This window comes from Lagopus leucura, unplaced genomic scaffold, assembly GCF_019238085.1.
Source record: "Lagopus leucura isolate 7727_CA_CO unplaced genomic scaffold, USGS_WTPT01 Super-Scaffold_100015, whole genome shotgun sequence".
NCBI lineage: Eukaryota > Metazoa > Chordata > Aves > Galliformes > Phasianidae > Lagopus > Lagopus leucura.
The window spans coordinates 3,644,899-3,662,847 of NW_024962269.1; the positions used below are offsets into that span (position 1 = coordinate 3,644,899).

Consider the following 17,949-nt stretch of genomic DNA (forward strand, 5'->3'; position numbering starts at 1 on the left):
AGGCGCGGCCGGAGCCAGGGGAGAGGCGGCGCGGCGGAGGCTGTCGTGCGGCCGCCGGGAAGCCGCCTCGGGTCCTGCGGGGCGCTGCAGCCGCGCTCCGGCACTCCCGGCGGAGGGGCGCCGCCTCCCATGCGCGGGGCCGCGCGGGTGCCCGCATCTCGCCCCCGCAGCACCGAGAGCGCCTCGGCGCGGGGCGGCCGGACGGGACCGGACCGGACCGCGAGGTGAGGCCGCGCCAGGTGGGCGGGGGAGAGGGGAGCTCCGCGCCTCGGGGGGGGGCGGCCGCGCCGGGGCCGTGCGGGCGGTGCCCGGGGCTGGGGGGCGGCCTGCGGCGGTAGCCGGGGCTGCGGGGCCCGGTGGGGGCTGCGCTCCTCGGGCTTCACGGAGCCCGGAGAAGTTTCTCTCCGCCCGGACGTGAGAGATCTCTCCCATCTCCGCCGCGGAGCGCCGGGCTCCCGTTGTGCCCCGCTCCGTGCCACGAGCCATTTCGCTGCCGCCGGTTTCCAGGGGCTGCATCCAGGGAAGCGCCCGGAGCGGTGTGCCGCGCTTAGCCCGAGCGAATCCGGCCGGGCTGCTGCGGGAAGGTGCGAGACGAACGTAACATTACTTCTGAAAAACGTGCGTCGCCGCTTTTCTCCCCTCAGGCCAGGTCCTCTGGCACATCTGAGCGGTGCGCTGAACCTGACGTGCTCGGGCCGTCCCGCGGCGCTCCTCGCGCTCTCCTGCTCCTGCCTTCGTCGGCGCTGCCCGGCTCGAGCGGCGCTGAGGTTACGGACGCGGTCTCGGGCTGCGGGACCGCGGGGCTCCCGGCGGCCCTCGTGCGGCTCCGGGAGCGCCGCTTCGCCACTGTGCCCGCACCTGTGCGCTTCGTGGGCCGCCGCGAGCGGACTTCCCCGCGGTCTGCCCGCGCGATTCAGGAAACTTGGCGGCGCCGTGGCCGCAGGTTAACGTTGTGTGGAAACCGCCTCCTTCGGGTCGTTATTTTGCGTTCGGTGTTCGGCCCCTTGCCGCAAGAAGGACATTGAGGCCCTGAACGTATCCAGAGAAGGACAGCGGAGCTGTGGGGGCTCTGGAGCGCAAGTGTTATGGGGAGCGGCTGAGGGAGCTGGGACTGTTCAGTCTGGAGAAGAGAAGGCTCGGGGGAAAGCTCGTTGCTCTCTACGGCTCCTGAAAGGAGGTTGTGGTGAGGTGGGGTCAGCCTCTTCTCCCAGGTAACAGTGATGGGATGAGAGGTGATGGCCTTAAATTACACAAGGTGAGGTTCAGGTGGAATATTAGGAAACATTTCTTCTCAAACGAGCGGTGGTGCAGTGGCACAGGCTGTGCAGGGAGGTGCTCCAGTCACCATCCCTGGAGGTGCTCCAGAACCACGGAGATGTGGCAGAGGAACGTGGTCAGTGGGCACGGTGGGGATGGCTGGCGGTTGGACTAGATGCTATGAGTGGTCTTTGCCACCCTTAATGATTTTGTGGTTCTAATTCTACTGCTCAATGCTGCCCGTTCCTTGCACGGTGAATTATTCTCTACTTGCTATGTCATAGAATCATAAGAGCATCTTTGTGCCATTTTCAGAGCTGCATTATGTTATCTCTCTCCCTTATTGCTCCCTTTTTTTCAAGTAAAGAACTCTTCACATTTCAGTCATTTATCTTATGGGAATTTTCCCACATCCAGTACTGGTGTCAACACCTTCCTGTATATTTTCATTCTGAGATATATATATATATATATATATATATATATATATATATAAATATGATAAATATGATATATTTATCAAGGGTCATCAGAACTAAGTTAGATTCCAGACTTCATCTCAACACAGTTTACACGGCAGCGGAAAGGTTTCCACTAGCAGATATGACAGAATCTAGAAGATTCAATTATGTAAATAGCCAAGAAAGGCAATAGAAATATCTGTAGCTTGCTGTGCTCATCTACTGATGAATCCATGTGATTTATTTATTTTTATATCAGAAACTATATTTAATTAACTAGCTGTTAGGAGCTCAATACTAGAGCATAATGCTATGGTTGAAGTGGGCTCCTAATGGATATGCAGTATTCCATCAAAATGCTGTCTGTGTCTCTGCTGTCTTCCTTTCTTGTTCTGAGACGAGACTGGGGCCTGAAAGTGCCCAGATGTATCTGAGCTTAGTGCTGTTTGTGGGACTGCTGGTGCACTCAGACAGCATGGTCTGTCTAGCTCAGCTTTCCAAGTTGGACTTCTTTCTGGCGTGAGACTAGAAACGATCTATTGGTTGATGCGACTTCCACCCTGTCAGTATTATCGGGGGTTTAAAATGAAACACGATACTGCCAAAATTCATTAGACAGCTGTAATTCCTGGTGGTTTCTTTTCTATTGCCTCTCTCCCAAGGATTCCAATGAGACATTGGATGTCAGTGGACCAGGAAGAGAGTGTCTTATGAGGAGAAAAGTGCTGTAAGATGAGAATGCATAGTAATGCTAAAAGTAGGAGATCAGCTGTTTTGAGTTATCGTGTAGAGGCTTTCAAAGTGTGTGTAGGTAAGAAACACAGGTTATTTGTTATAACTGTGCCCTGAACATGGCTTGTCTGGTTTTAGAAGCAGGGTTGGTTTTGCTTATGGTGGCTCTAATCTGGAATAGTTCCTTTGGAATCAAAGGGGCCAATTCTGGTTCATAGCTCTCAGGAGCACTTGGAATAAGAAGTGTTACACGGTGAGGGATTGTTGTCCTTTCACACTTCATACAACAGGTTCTTTCAGAGCTCCAGCAGATTTAATTGCAGGAAATTAATTAGGTTGTTTGTGCACAGTGATGAGTTTTATGATTGCAGTATAAAAACTTTGCTCTTGCTGGAGAATAAAATGAGTAACTGTGCTGGGCAAACATGCATGAAACTAAGCCTGAAAACTAAACAAAAATGAACTGAATCATCTTGAAGACTGGCCTGTGTGTGTGATTCTGAGTGGACAGTGACTGCAGAAAAGCTTTTCAACGCAGTAGTCTCAGTTCTCTGTGATGTTAAATCTGACATGTGATATTTGGAGCATTGATAGAGACGGTTGTTGAAAACAGAGGTGAAGAAATGTCAGATACTTCTTTTTTTCTGTGCCTTAAAACTTGTTTCACTGTGTGAAGTTAAGAGCAGTCAGCGTAGAGATTCCTATGGGCTGTCAGTTATTATAGAATCACAGAATGGCCTGGGCTGGAAGGGACCTCAAGGATCATGAATCTCCAAGCCCCTGCCACAAGCAGGGCCACCAAGGTCCCCCCATTTAATAGTAGACCAGGCTGCCCAGGTCCCCATCCAACCTGGCCTTGAACACCTCCAGGGATGGGGCATCCACAGCCTCTCTGGACAGCTGTTCCAACACCTCACCACTCTTGTAGTAAAGAACTTCCCTCTGACATCCAACCTGAATCTTCCTTCCCTCAACTTAAAACCATTTACCCTTGTCAAGCTGTTATCTAACTTTTCAAAGAGTTGACTTCCCTCCTGTTTGTAGGCAAAATTGTTCTCCTAGAGAACATTAAGGTTTCATGGTTAAACACTTAAAATTCAGGAAATGAATAAAAAATTTAACTTTGTCCTCTGTTGTGTTGTCTTATCACAGCAGGCTTCAATTTTAGAAGACTGTATTTTTTCATAGAATCATTAAGGTAGGAAAGGACCACTAAGATCATCTAGTCCCATCCCCACCATGCCCAGTCTTCATGTCCCTTGGTACCACATCTGTATGTTTCTTGAGCTCCTCTAGGGTTGGTGACTCCCTGGGCAGCCTGTGCCAGTGCGTCACCGCTCCTAATATCCCACCTGAACCTCCCTTGGTGCAACTGAAGGCCATCACCTCTCGTTCTATTGCTGTAACCTGGGAGCAGAGGCCAACTGCCACCTCACCTCAGCCTCCTTTCAGGAGTTGTAGAGTGATAAGGCCTCCCCTGAGCCTCCTTCAGAACAAGCAATCTCAGCTCTCTCAGCTGCTCCCCATAATGCTTGTGCTCCAGCCCTCTCACAGCTTCCTTGCCCTTCTCTGGACATGCTCCAGGGCCTCAATGTCTTTCATGCAGTGAGGGGCCCTATATATACTGAGCACAGTATTCAAGATGCAGCCTCACCAGAGCTGCATACAGAGGGACGACCACCTCCAGCTGCTGCTGGCTGCACTGTCTCCCATACAAGCCAGGATGCCATTGGCCCTCTTGGCCACCTGGGCACACTGCTGGCTTGTGTTCAGCCGGCTGTCAGCTAGCACTGTCACTGTAGACAGGCAAAGCATTTTGTACCTCTTAGTTGCGAGATATGTCCCGTGGTCATGGGACCTAACTGGAGAACATGCTGTGAGGAGCCTTGTTCTCTGAACTAGCCACATGTACAGCTCGGTTATTAGTTCATTTGTTTTCAGAAAGCAGCTTAGCCTGATGTTAATACAGTGCAGAGAAGGAATCAGGTAACTACAAGGCTAATTCGGTTATGAGTTTAAGTGGTTTCAATGTGATCAGTGGACATAATTGTGCATTGCTGATCTATATTATCTTAGAGTTGTTTATTGTGTATCAGCATGTAAATAACTTCAGTTGCATTCAGGATAGTATGTTACACTGGAAAATTCTGTTTATGTACATCAGATGTTTAGGGAGAATGCATGTACTTAATTTATAAGATTAATTAGGGAGATGTTAGGCAGATACAAGTGAAAAGGAATGCTTGGGAGAGTGATCTGATGGGCACTGACTGTAGTCTCATCTCTTGCCCTGTATAGAGAGACCATTGCAGACACTGTGTGCTTCAGAGTTGGTTCATTTTTGTTGTTGTGTTCTTTGTTCCAGTTGGCAATAGCAGATACAAATTCTGTGATTTGAAACAACTCAATTAGCTCCTTATGGAATGTTCTGTCCCACCCAGTTTTCTCTTGGGGACTTGTGAGTGTCGTGTCACATAATCTCATTTGTGCAGCTTCTCCCACAGTGTTCAGGCATTCCCAGAGATGGGTCAGTGCATGTAACTTTGGTTACTGTTAAACAAGCAGAGCTGTCAGCACCATCTACGGACATCCGTTGCATGCTTCTAAGTGGTAGTACCAAGTGTTCACTTTGGGGCTTCTTGGCAAGAACTAGAAAAATTCCACTGTTGATAGGATCTGAATATAGTCCTTGTGAAAGAGGAATATCTCTATCTCTGACCAGGTGCTGTGTGTGAATTGCTGGAATGCGGGTCTCTCTTTTCAGCAGTACCACTGACCTGCTGATCAGTCTCACTGGTGTCTTTCTCCTTTTCCTTTATCTCTGAAGAAGATACAATCACATGACATTTACCGTTGTTAAGTTTCCTGAAGATAAAATGTGCATACACATTACTTTAAGTTCTTTAAAAACAAATAAAAACAAAAAAAGGCACTGGAATAAAAACATCTATTGCAAAGGAACGAAAACAAATGGTGTAGCATGTGCCTCTGAGGTTTATTGCTGTGTTTCTTCCAATTGCAGCTGGAGGACTTGCTTGTTGGCTATTTCACATCAGTCCTGTGCTGCTACTTCTTGGCATCCCACTTGAGTATTTATTTTGGTCCTGGTTTTGGAATTTCCCCTCACAGGAAGATTCCATACTCCATATATGGAAAAATTAGTTTTAAAAAAGGACTTTTTTCCATTGGTCCTATGGATTCTTTTCTTAGTAAGGTTAAGAGTGGCCATCTGTTTGCTTGAAAGCCCTGATCCTAAGGGCTAGTAAAGTCAAGGAAAATGTTATCAGTGACTTCAGAGACTTTTGGATCAAGGCGTTCCCATGTGGTGTGCTCTTGCCATTGAAGGAACAACCACTGTTTTGAGCTATGTCATCTTACTGGCACTTTAAAGCACCATTTCAGTATTGGTTTAAAGCCCATTTGTTGATACGCACACGTTCACATGTAAGGAACTCATTCTGTGTGTCTCCTGGTCCTACAAGCAAGTGGTGCTAATTATTTCTTCAGTGGGTGTAATACTGTGTCTGAACTGTGGTAAAAGTTCATTCTCTGATTATCACTATACCTGGTGGAAAGGAATTGACAGAATGCATGGATGCAACTGTCTGCTTGGGCTTTGGCTCATATTCCCAACTTGCATGAGTCAATTGATGTTAAACGTGACATTGTTCAAGTGTTGATGTAACTGGAGGTTGGTCCTGCCCAGTGTTTAGATCTTTCCTTTTTTCAAACGTTTTTCCTTATCACTTGAGGACATCAGTTTGTGAAACAGAAATAAAAATGAATTTCTTTGGGAACAGAGAATGCCCTGCAATATAATAACTGTGAATTCTGAGGACCACTGAATGAAGTTGGCAGGTTATAACCGGTCTAAAAAAGGAGCAGGAGCAAGGCTTTATCAGCACAGATATATCTGATGTCCTCATCAGGTTTAGAGGAAGAAATTACTTCAGAACTCCGGGAATAAATTTTTGCTGAACAGGTGGTGACATTAGCAGAGCCCCAGAAGCTACAACTGTTGTCCCAGAAGCCAGCAGCTTATTGGTGTGCAGTACAATCTGCATTTAGGAAGATAAAGGTAGATTTGCCCCAGTCCAAGTCCGGCTTTACAAATAAGGAAATTCTAAAACCAATGTGTCTGGATTGATGTTTTCTGATCTCTTTAGAGTTTGCATTTGCAGTCTTCTCTTTGGCAGTCCAGGAGCTGGTGCCTTGCTCTTTTAAGGGAGCAGTGCTTGTCACATTGTCAGTTCCTGGAAGTGGGGCCTTGGCAGTCTTCCTGGGTACCGAAAAAGTCATGTTTAAATACAGAGCTTGGTAGATACAATTCAGTCCTTTACAGAGAATCAGCAAAAGAGTTGTTTGCTATTTCTGTGGTCCTGTTTCCACTTCTTTTAAGACTGCTGTAAACTTATAGTAGGCAGCTTTATATGATTCAATATGGAGAGAAATGCACTCTTTTAGAAAGCTATGGTATTTTTAATGGCATTCTTGTTGATTTAACTTTTCTTAGTTAATATTTTTTTCCCTAAACCCAGCCTTCTTCAAATATTAAGAAAATAGCCCTCCCTTTGTATTAAATTGAAGGGATAGCTGTTGTATTATGGGATTTTCAGCTTTCCTACTCTGTCTTGGGGGGTTGTACTGAACTGTACTGTCCAGAAGTGAAGTTCAGCAGCAAAGAAACCTTGGGGTGACTTGAATCTCACTGAACTTGCCTGTGCCCATGTGGAAGCAAGGCTGCTGCTGGCTAAGATGATGCCTTGGGCCTTGCTTGCCCAAAAGACCTGTCCTGTATGACTGCGTGGCCTAGTGTGACAAAGGAACAGTGAACTGCTTGGAGCTCAATGCTTGCTGTGAGCCTGGAGGACGTGGTTTGTAGCCCTGCACAGAAGTAGTGTGTTTTCCTGCCAGTTGCCTTCATAAAGGGCTGCGATATCCGCCCTGCGCCGTGTTATCTCAGTTCTTGTTTTGGGAAGAGAGTGGATAAAGAAACCCTCTTTTGAAAGCTCTTCTTCATCAGAAACATCTGCTGTGCCAGGCCTTGCTGGGTCAGCACTTGGATCTGTGCAAGAATCCTACTCCTCCAGGAGACAGACGTCACTTAGATACTCAAGTATGGTATGACTAAAATCTGTAATCCTGCATCAGGCGGATTCCCCGGTGACTCCGTTTGGATTAGCTGGCCAAAAGTGCATGGAAGGAGAACTCCAGCTCTAGATGGCAAACTCAGCAAACTGTTGACAACAATCTGAGAGTAAATGTTGGCTTGGAAAGTTTTCAGATTTTTTCACACTTGGTCCTGGATTTTTTTCCACGGTTACAGTGATTGCTCTCATCCTGCTTTGGTAAAGTCGTGCTGATAGTGGTTGGTTTTATGTTATACTTGTATTTTTGTTTGGTTATTTCTATCTGAAATGTCATTTCTACAAAAGTAAAAAGAAGAATGATTTTGCTTATCAGATTGGCAAAGGGAAGCAAGAGCCCGTCCAATCCCACCCTGCTTAATTGCAGCAAAATGACATCCCATGACACAAGCTGCCCAAAAGAGTGATGAATTACTCGGAATGGATGCAATAACTTAATCTGGCAGCAGCGAAGGCTCTGTCTTGTGTTCCAGTAGTTCTGTGAAGTTACATTCACTGGGGAAGTGGATGTGGAACAGCAGACAAACCTTGCAGATCTTCAGGGCATCATGTTGAGTTTGCTGAACTCGAACAGCATAAGAATAAGGATTTAAAAGAACAGAATATGTTAACCATTAACTGTTAGTATTGTTCAGCTTTGGCAGCCCAGGAATTACTGCTTGTGTGTTGAAACATGGGGTTTAAGGCTGAGTGTCAGTTTTGATTTTCGTAGTGATAACCAGGCATTAAAAATGTGATATCCTGTATTCTTTACTTCTTCAGCTATTGTTTGTACTTGTTCATGTAGATAGTGCATCAAAAAGACTTTTTTTCCTTACAGCTCAAGGTTTTGCTCACGTTGGCACTAATGAGTTTGAAGAACTTTGGCTGCTTCTCATAAGAAGTTTAAAACTTTTCAGGATCGGTTTCAGATTTATTCCTCAGGCACTGCCAATACTGCTGGCACCATTTGGGAGCATGTAGAAAATTAAATAATTATAATTAGCAATAGATTGAAATGAGAAAAAAATTCCCTGCGTGGTTTTGGATGATGGAAGCATGAAAGGATTAAAATGCTGCTCTAATACTGCTAGAATTGACAGAAACTGATCTGACTCTTGAACCATGCTGCTTGTGATTAAGTTGTGATTTCTTTCTATTGCTTTGAAATGGAAGAGGGAGAAAAACTGTTTCCAAATGTATCTTGCTGGTAATTGAGGGTTCAGAAAGGCGGTGTTGATTGGTGTGTTTCTGCTCTTTGATTTGCTGGTTTCCCAAAGTTATGTTACAAGGGCTTTTCAGAATTCCCATTTATTCAAACCATGCAAATCTTAGGCTTACTCAGGAGCCACGGTGTCAGTCAGTGTCCAAAGAGAACTGACGTTTGAGCTGCATTCCTTTCAGCATGTCTTCTCCCTGTCTCCAGCAGTGGATACTCAATTAGACCTCAGGTCCCTTTTACTGACATTAAGCAGTATGCTAAACAGCAATGAACTCCAACTGCTAATTTAAAGAAAATAAAAAACAGGCACTTTTTTTTAAAGAGATCCCCACTGATCTTGCATTGTCTGCCTGTGGCGTAGGGAATATTTAAAGCATTAACTGCAGCTCACAGTGCTTAAGGAGTTACTCTGTTTGACTCTGTTTTCTCTCCCAGCAGTTTGCAATTGGCTGTACACATTTTCTTGAAATGCCAAAAAGTCTCTCACTCACATTTTGAATCTTTATTTTTCAGCTTCTAGGCACTTGGGTACGTTTTCCTGTAGCTTCAAGTGATGTCAGGTGAAGGTCAGTGCACTATATTAACCTGCCCTTAAGCACAAATAAGTTCAGGCTCTACTGCCAAGAGATGACCTTTTGATTTCTTTTTACCTGACACAATAAGGGCTCTGTTCAGAATTCTTTACTCTTCCTTTACTTAGGCAAAGTCCCAGCCACTTGAATAGGTTTGCATGGGTGAGGAGGGACACAAAAGTTCCTGAGGCATGGTGTGCGGATGGCTGAGGGTTCTGCACTGTAGTTTAGTTTGAGAAACTGGAAGAGGCTCAGCAGTTGTTGTGGTCAGAAAAGAGAAGTGAAAGGTGAGAGTGGATTTTGTTGTGACTTGCATCACTACTGTGTCTGAAGCTACATGAGTAAGTACTGGTTTTAAGCTACATCTGATCAACAGAGATAGTTTGTGTACCACCAGAAGGCTGTATGCATTGCTAATGGGTAACTGGTATTGAAGTACTCAATGCTTTCCCTTTCAGTCAAGGTGTGTGCTTGAGTTGTGAGATGTAGGACTGCTCAAAGTGGGAAAAACTCAAGGGTAAGAGCTGACCTGGAAAGGACAGCTGGGAGTCAGAAGAATACAGCACTCGTGACTCATTGTTTTTTTACGTAGTGCTGTTAGCAAGGGTGACAGTGGTTGCTGCTAATTCAGTGAGTCAGTATCTTTTATCTGTCAGCCATAAGGTTATTCTTCACAAGCTGCTGCATGCTATTTGCCAGACAATTTCTTTACTAATAGGGAGCTTTTTAATATACAGCCAGTAAAACATTTCAACTTTGTTGGGTGATCGATAGCCTGAGATTATCTGAATGTATGATTACAGTGGGGTTTTGTGTCAAGGACTGATATCTCCTATGGGAGTGTAACAGTTTATGTTAAGTGGGCTGAAATACTCTCATCTGGACCACCAGAGCATAACAGGCATAGCAGTAAGACCGGACTTGGAGGATACCTAAAATCCCTTTCAAATGGGCAGCGTAAGAATAAACAGCTCTCACTGCTCTCTGTTAGAGGATCTTGCAGTTCATTTTTCAAATGGAGGAGGCACGTGGAGGTATGATTGCTACAAACATCAGGATTTTTCTTGAAGTGTGCACCAACCCTCATCTGAGTGAGGACTTCAGGAGAATTACAGTCAGTGGTTTCAGTCTGAAGGGATAATTGAGAACAAAATTGTCTCTGGTTTTTTGAACACATGAATTTTACATATCTTCTGCTGTTGTTAATCGTACTGCATCTTCATGTCTCTTTCTTCAAGTTACAGCAATACTGTTGTCTGCTTCTTGTGAAAGCTGAGTAACAGTGTTTTCCTTTTTTATCTCCACTAACATCCCCACACAAAGAGGAGATGCATCTTTGCAAATGTGCGTCTTTAAATGGCAAAGGTGTAGCAACACCATTGGCATTTGATGGTGCTATGGTGGTTGCCTCCCCAGTTTTGTTGCAGTGAACTTTAAAAAAAAAATTGTTCAAGTCTAGAGGCTGAGCGTAGGGCAGCTGATGGCTGTTGTTGTGTTGCACCCTCATCCCAATTCTTTTTCGTGGATGAAAGCTGTTCTTCAGTGAGTTCTCTGAGTTGTACCTATGCTGTTTGTTCATATGCAGAATTTAATATTTGCAAAAGTTTTACAAGGCTTCTTGTCATTATTGCTGTTGGCTCTCAGAGATCCATTGAAAATTTACGCTTTCATGTTGGCTTTAAATTCTCTGGTATTCTGTCTCAAAATTATGAAAGAAATAGTTCTTTTAAGACTTTTCATTAGACCTATTATCCTTCATTATGTAGAAACATGAAAGAAAGCAATTAATCTTTAAATTCCGTTGTTGCATTTCTGTACCAGTGTGTAGGGAGCCCCAGATCAGACAGGATTTTAATGAGAAATAAGTCAAAATCTCATCATTCTTACTGCATTGTTTGACAACGTTTAAGTGAAATATTATAATCGGTTCATTTCAGGATGTTTGAGGAGCGTAGTCTGGAATGTTCTGTGCAAAATGTGTAAGCTACGTGGTGAGCTGTGTTTCTGCTCATGATCTCACAATTATCTGTACTGACTCCTAAAAATAAGGCTTCACACACAAGTCTCACTGCTAGGTATGAACAGATCACAGCAGCTGAATTACATTTTATTCAGCCAAGGGATGTGTAGAATTTATCTGAATTCCATAGTATCACTGTTTGCTCTGGGCACGTCACTTGTTTTTCAGTGGTCCCTATAACATATCCTTGTATGGATGCCTGAGAAGCTTCCATATGCTTGCATCTGGCCCCTGCCAGCTGATACCCTGTGTTACTCTTGTGTATCGCACCTATTTAGAAGATGGTCAGTACTCCTCCCAAATGTTAAAGAATACTATATTTATTTCATACTATTAAAAAAAAAACACAAAAAAACAGGCAGATAAATGTCTGAAGTCTGCTGAGGATGGTTGTTATCTCATTTTCTAGCTCTTCACACAGAAAGTAAGAATAATGCTACAGAAGCTCTTGGAATTACTGTGGCCGAAATGTAGAATTGAACCCCAAGGATTTTAATGGGAATCTCAGTGGATGCCAATGTTATATTTATGGATGTATGTTCCAGTTAGTGTCTGTTCTGCTGCATAAGGTTTTACAGTAGAAAGTTAAGCATCAGTGACTTATATCAGTAACAAATATCAATAACTAACTACCCAGAAGAGAAACATGTAGACAGTTTTAGAAGGCTATGCTCACTGTGATCACTTAGATGATCTATGGTGCTCTCTTCCACTAGGATGATTCTATTAGAAGCTGGCTAGCAAGCTTGAAACGTGATTTGATGCGATTACTGAAGCATCCCTCTACAACACAGCCTCATCACTCGTCTGCTTTGGAACAAAGTACAAGTGTTTCCAGAAAGCACTGTTCTTTGGAGCGTTGCTTCTGCAAAGTCGTGGTTCCTCCACTGAAACTCTGAAGAAAATATTTTTTTCTGAATAAGCAAGCAAAGATTTCAGGTCTCCATCACATTCTCTTCTTGTTATGTGCTAACACTGATGCCCCAAACAGAAGAGAAGTCTTCTAAGAAGAGGGAAGGAACTTTTTGAAAGTTACTATTTTGCTATTGTGTGTGTTTCTGTAGTATCTTGATGGGAACACCAAATGGTTTTCCATGAGGACAGTGGTAGGTTTAAGCATCCAGCTGCTATTTAATTTCATCTGAGAATCATGGCTGTGCAGTTCAGAACTTTGACTTTGTTGGAAATATTTCAGAGCACTGCTGATTCTATTGTCCTGTTTGTGTGAATCAGCCCTAGAGAATGGGTAGTTTGGCATTGGGTCTTTTATTTGTGTTGGAGTCACATGGAGAGTTAATTGTGGTAGGTTAATGATACGTCTGTTTACTAGTAAATGAAAGATTTCAAAGGGTGAAACAGGGAGGAACGTTTGATCTTCGCCTGTGTGTGCTGTTAAATGTTGCCCAATACTCAGTCCAACGAAACTATACTGTGAAGTACAGCCTCCTAAATTTAGTTTCCTCTTTTTCACTGCAGAGGATATTAATGCTTGGGCACATGTTTGAAACATTTATGGAACAGCATGAAAGCTCATTCTCATGGTCAGCTGTTAAACATTTGAATATATGGCTTGTGTAATGCCAGGCAAGTATTCTCATTAGTTAGTTGGCTAGAAAATAATGTTCATCATTACAGAAGGGAAGTATCTTCTACCTGCACAATAATTGTGTACGCAATTCGTACTTGATTGCATTTCTACAAAATAGCTGCTAAAATACACAGTGTATTTGTATAACCAAGATGTTATAATTGCAATATAATCAAAGAGTAAGGCAAAGTGTATAACCAAGATGTTATAATTGCAATATAATCAAAAGAGTAAGGCAAAGCAAACAGGGATCACAAAAGAGAATAAGTAGAAGAGCTTACCCTTGGGTTGAGCTCACTAGAAGATATCAAAGAGGAGGATCTCCAGAAGAGATCCTTCCCCTCTGGTAGCCAGCTCTTAAATAGGTCCAGGAGGGGTGGAGCCTGGCTCCACCCCTTCCGGTAGCACAGGTGAATTGCCTTCACCTGTGCTCCTCTGGCTGACTCATGGCTCACCTCAGGTGATCAATCAGAGGTTCAGGCCGTGACTCAGCAGTTGCCATACAGTATTACTATTACTACAATGTGAAATGTATGCTTAGTTAGGTTATTATTGTGTATAAGAAGTTTTAAGTGTTTTTTAAATCAGGTTCATTATAATAATATTTTCACTTTTATGTTTTTTATTACTAATATCTGTTCAGCTGGTATTAAATTAATTCTTCATAACCAATGGTATAAAAAAGATTTAAAAAAAAATGGAATCTAGAGAAATAGTGAATAAACCAGTCTTGTCATATGACTGTGATTCACAATCTGTAAAATGAGTGCCTGTTTTTCATGGGCTCTCCCTCTACTTTCAAGGTTGTACTGTATGTTTTAATGTAATTAATGAATTCTTGAGGAGATTAAAACTCTGGTGGTAGATCTCAACAGATATGGTATGAGCTGTTGAGTGTACACTCAAATTGTGGAGCTTGATAGATTTGGTGTACTGTGAGGTGCTTTATCAAAGCGTTGTGAATGTAGTGACTTTTGGATGCAATCTCAAGGATTTGCATTCAACATAATTTAATAGACGTGAACAACTAAACTAATAAATACTCCATGCCTTGCCATTGCACAAGGGAATAGATTCAAAGGCAATCTTGAAGAGTATGTACTTTTTAAATTTAAGTATTTAAATTTAAATGTTGTTTGCTAATGTTTTTGTTTTCTAAAGAACACAAAGAGAACTTTGTGCATAAGTGGAAATGGCTTTGAAATGATGTTCCCATTTCATAGCTACTTCAAGTTGCTGTTGACAGTAGCTGGCAAGCTACGTAATCAAACCAGGAAGACAAATGTTGAAGGAAATTTAACTTGACTTGCCATACATCTAAGTCAACAAGATAAAATAGGGTTAGAGCAATTTGGAGCCAAACTGAGTTTTATGTGTGTTTGTACATGATGTATCTCACATCATTGCTGTGAGTTAGTATAGATGGCCTTTGGTTGTTGCAGTACATATGGACTGCATACCACATGGACTTACTAAGAACTTTCTGTTACAGTTTGTGCACAGGTGGATATGGATATAAGTGAATAACAGGACTTAGGTGAAGTACAGGTTGATGCAAAAATCACATTGAAATTTGTGAAGTATCACCCACTTGATGCACAAAGGGTAAAGTCACATGAAAAGTTATGTATGAGTAGTCCTGTGATGTTTGAGCTGTTAAGGTAACTAAATCATTAGTCTTTTAGCAAATTTTTAGATCACAGAATGGCCTGGGTTGGAAGGGACCTCAAGGGTCATGCATCTCCAACCCTCCTGCCACATCCAGGGCCACCAACATCCATAGTTAATACTAGACCAGGCTGCCCCGGGCCCCATCCAACCTGGCCTTGAACACCTCTAGGGATGGGGCATCCACAGCCTCCCTGTTCCAGCACCTCACCACTCGTAGTAAAGAACTTCCTTCTGACATCCAACCTAAATCTTCCTTCCCTCAACTTAAAACCATTTACCCTTGTTCCCATGAGATCACCTCATGGGAAGACATTTTTAAAGTTACTTAGTCAAGGGGGAAGTCTCCCACTTAACTTCCTGTACAGTGTCCGTGATGTCTGTCCTGGTAATTCCGTGTATTGCATCATTTATTACTTTGAGACATATAGTTGTATCCATCTCAGCAAACTTCTGAGATTGTCTATATGCCTACTAGATTCCTTTCTTTGAAGTTGCTGTCATTGTCCATCTCTGCCCCTTTTTGGAAAATCCCCATTGCAAATTAGTGCTTTCATTTTCTAATTTAATCTAGACACCTGTCTGATCTCTGCTGACCATGGGCTGTGGTGTCTGACTACTAGCAGCACGTGAGGCTGAGATAATTGAAAACACTCTGCAGGTCATGTTGAGAATGCCGGAGCAAATGTCAGTAAATATCAAGAGGAGAGATTCTGATGATTAGTTCATGACTTGAGAGTGGAAGTTCTGAGACTGGTAGCGGTTAGAAGGCATTAGAATCACTCACCTACAGTGTGAAAGGGGAGGAGGCATGACTTAGGGTCTGTTTGCTCTATCTCCTTTTCTGTGACTTGATGCATATTTTATTACATGCAGTGAACAGCCTCTTCATTTGGCTGGGGAGGAGGTATGAATTTGCTCCATCCTGTGTGCTGCTGTTTTTTTTTCTACCCAGTTTCACACGTTTGGTTTTATTCTACTTTGGGGTGAAGCAGTGAAGTTTGCTGAAGTGTAGGATATTTTAATGTGGTGGAGAAAGTCTTGCTAACTGCTTGAGTACAGGAGTGTGGTTTGTTCCAGCCAAAATGATATGATCTATTTTGCTGTAAATATTGTCTTTTTCTAGATAGATTTATAGTGCTTTAGAGCTCCTTGTGGGAAGGTGACTTGATGTATTGCAGTGAGTAACACATTTTACACCTCATCAGGCTCTTGAAAACTTTCATGCCAAAATTGGTGTTATTCAATGCTAGTGTTAACTGTCCAGCCATTTCAGGTATTCTTTTTGCCCTGGATGTTCTGGAGGGAAAACGATTCTTTATTTATTTTCATTTTTTCTTTTTTTTCCCCCCAACCTCTTAGCAAAACTAGACTGACAACAAAATGTTTTCTGCTTTTCAAATGAAATGTAATTCACAAAGTGTATTAGGAGCGTGTACATTTGTTCTCTGAGTTTGTATCACATAACAATATCCTATTGGGATTGAGTCTCTATTCAAGGATGTGGGCTGAAAAGATTATTGCAGAATGAAAAAGCAGAAACAAAGAGTACGTCTGGAAAAAACAGAATACTGAGAACTTGAAGTTGTGTTAGTGACAGTCTGCATCACATGCATATCCTCAATTTTCAACAAGTGATGTAAAGAGTATTGCCTCAGTATGTCTGATAACTAAGAGTCGGATTGCAGGAATTGAGGCATGTCTTGTTCATAATCCAGAATATCTGTTAGTAAGTAGTATCTGAAGGGATCTCTCAGGTGCTTTGCATTAGCACTGTATGTATAGACTTGCCTAACATCATTTCTATGACTGACATGAGCACAAGTCTTTGAACAAAGCTACTTTCAATTCAAATAAATAAATAAAATCCTCAGTTTGGTGGCAAAAAAAAAAAAAAAAGGCATAACGTCATACAACTGACTTATCAGAGATGTGGAGATGAGAATGGAAGTTAAACATCAGTTTTGTTCCCATGGCAATCAGATCAAGATTTTGCATTCCATGGTTTTTCAGCAAAGCAGTGTTGAAGTCCAGTCCCCAAAAATGGGGCATGCCCAGTCCATCCGTGTAAGTTACACTGGATTTACAGTTTGAATGGCAATAAAGCTCCTGAATTCAGGTAGAGATGATTGATGTCTGTCTGTATCCAGTTTCTAAACATCCAGAAATATACTGAATAAGCAGTGTTAAATGTTTTCTGTCTATTTCTGTAGGATTTGTTTGACCTGCGTTGTGCTTTACTACAGTGAAGAATATTTTTCGCTTCAAGACACTTTGCATTGAAGGATCATGGTAGACAGTTTAATAGTTTCTTTGAGGTAAGTGATGCAGCAAAACATTTCAAGTCTGATTTAATATGTTCTTAACAAGCTGCAGAAAATACCAATTTAACATACCAGTTCAACCGTCTCTTACTTCTGTATTATAAGTGTTTGAATAATAGGAGAATAAATAAAAATTCTGTCCAAAGAATAAATAATCAAGCACATGCATTCCAGGCATGGTATTCTTTGGTGATGGTAAGAAAAAAAAAAAGCTCTCAGTATTTGTTTCTGCTTAGAGTGTCTGTTGGTATGTGCCATTTTTTAGGATACTTTACTGGAAGGTTCCTTCTTTTTTTTTGGTTGATGACGCTGTGTCATCACAGTCACTGGTTTTAAATAATAGATTTGCATGTTTTGGTACCTATGCTGCCACTCAGTCTGAGGTTCATATTAATCATTCCAGAAACAGCTTGCCAATGGGTAATGTGGGAAATACCTTTCGAGCAGTTTTCCTGACAAGGGGAACACTCAGCTTTTATTAAGCTGATCTATTCAGTTCCTTCCATAGTTGGGCAAGCATGTTAGGAGGAAGCAGGCAGCTGTGAGGCTACAGGAACAGCAATTCCTGCTCAGAATGACAGCTGAACCACATACTCTTTTGTTTGTACAGAGATACTGTCATTTACACCTCCGATCCAAAGTTCCTTGTGAATTTCAGACGCCAGTCTTTGAGTTCTGGTACCCTCCTAATATTCCAGGAAAGATTCCACATCAGGAATTAGAGCTAGTATAACTTTTCCCCTTCCAGCTAAAAAGAAATTGGTATTGCCAGTAAAAGAAAGTGAGCATGTTTGCTCTTAGAGATAATGCTGTACAACTTGTGTAGATCCCTGACTGTGTCTTGAACTAGCTGCTTGTCTACAAATAGCATCATCACTGTGAGAGCATGGGCTCTATGAGCAAGGTTCTTACTCAGAAACCCAAGTGAAGCAGCCATCAGTCAGCTGGGCCTGTCAGCCGCTGAGCTCTGCCTGCTCAG

The 17,949-nt window shown here is 42.7% G+C and overlaps 1 protein-coding gene across 1 annotated transcript in view; it reads left to right on the forward strand.

The window, feature by feature from the left end:
• The first annotated feature begins 165 nt into the window (after positions 1-165).
• THSD4 (thrombospondin type 1 domain containing 4) overlaps positions 166-17,949 on the forward strand; it is a 260,599-nt gene continuing 242,815 nt past the window's right edge. The window contains exons 1-2 of the mRNA XM_042876137.1: positions 166-224; positions 16,860-16,964. Coding sequence (XP_042732071.1) covers positions 16,936-16,964 — 29 coding nt within the window. The 5' untranslated portion in view covers positions 166-224; positions 16,860-16,935. The remainder of the gene's footprint in view (positions 225-16,859; positions 16,965-17,949) is intronic.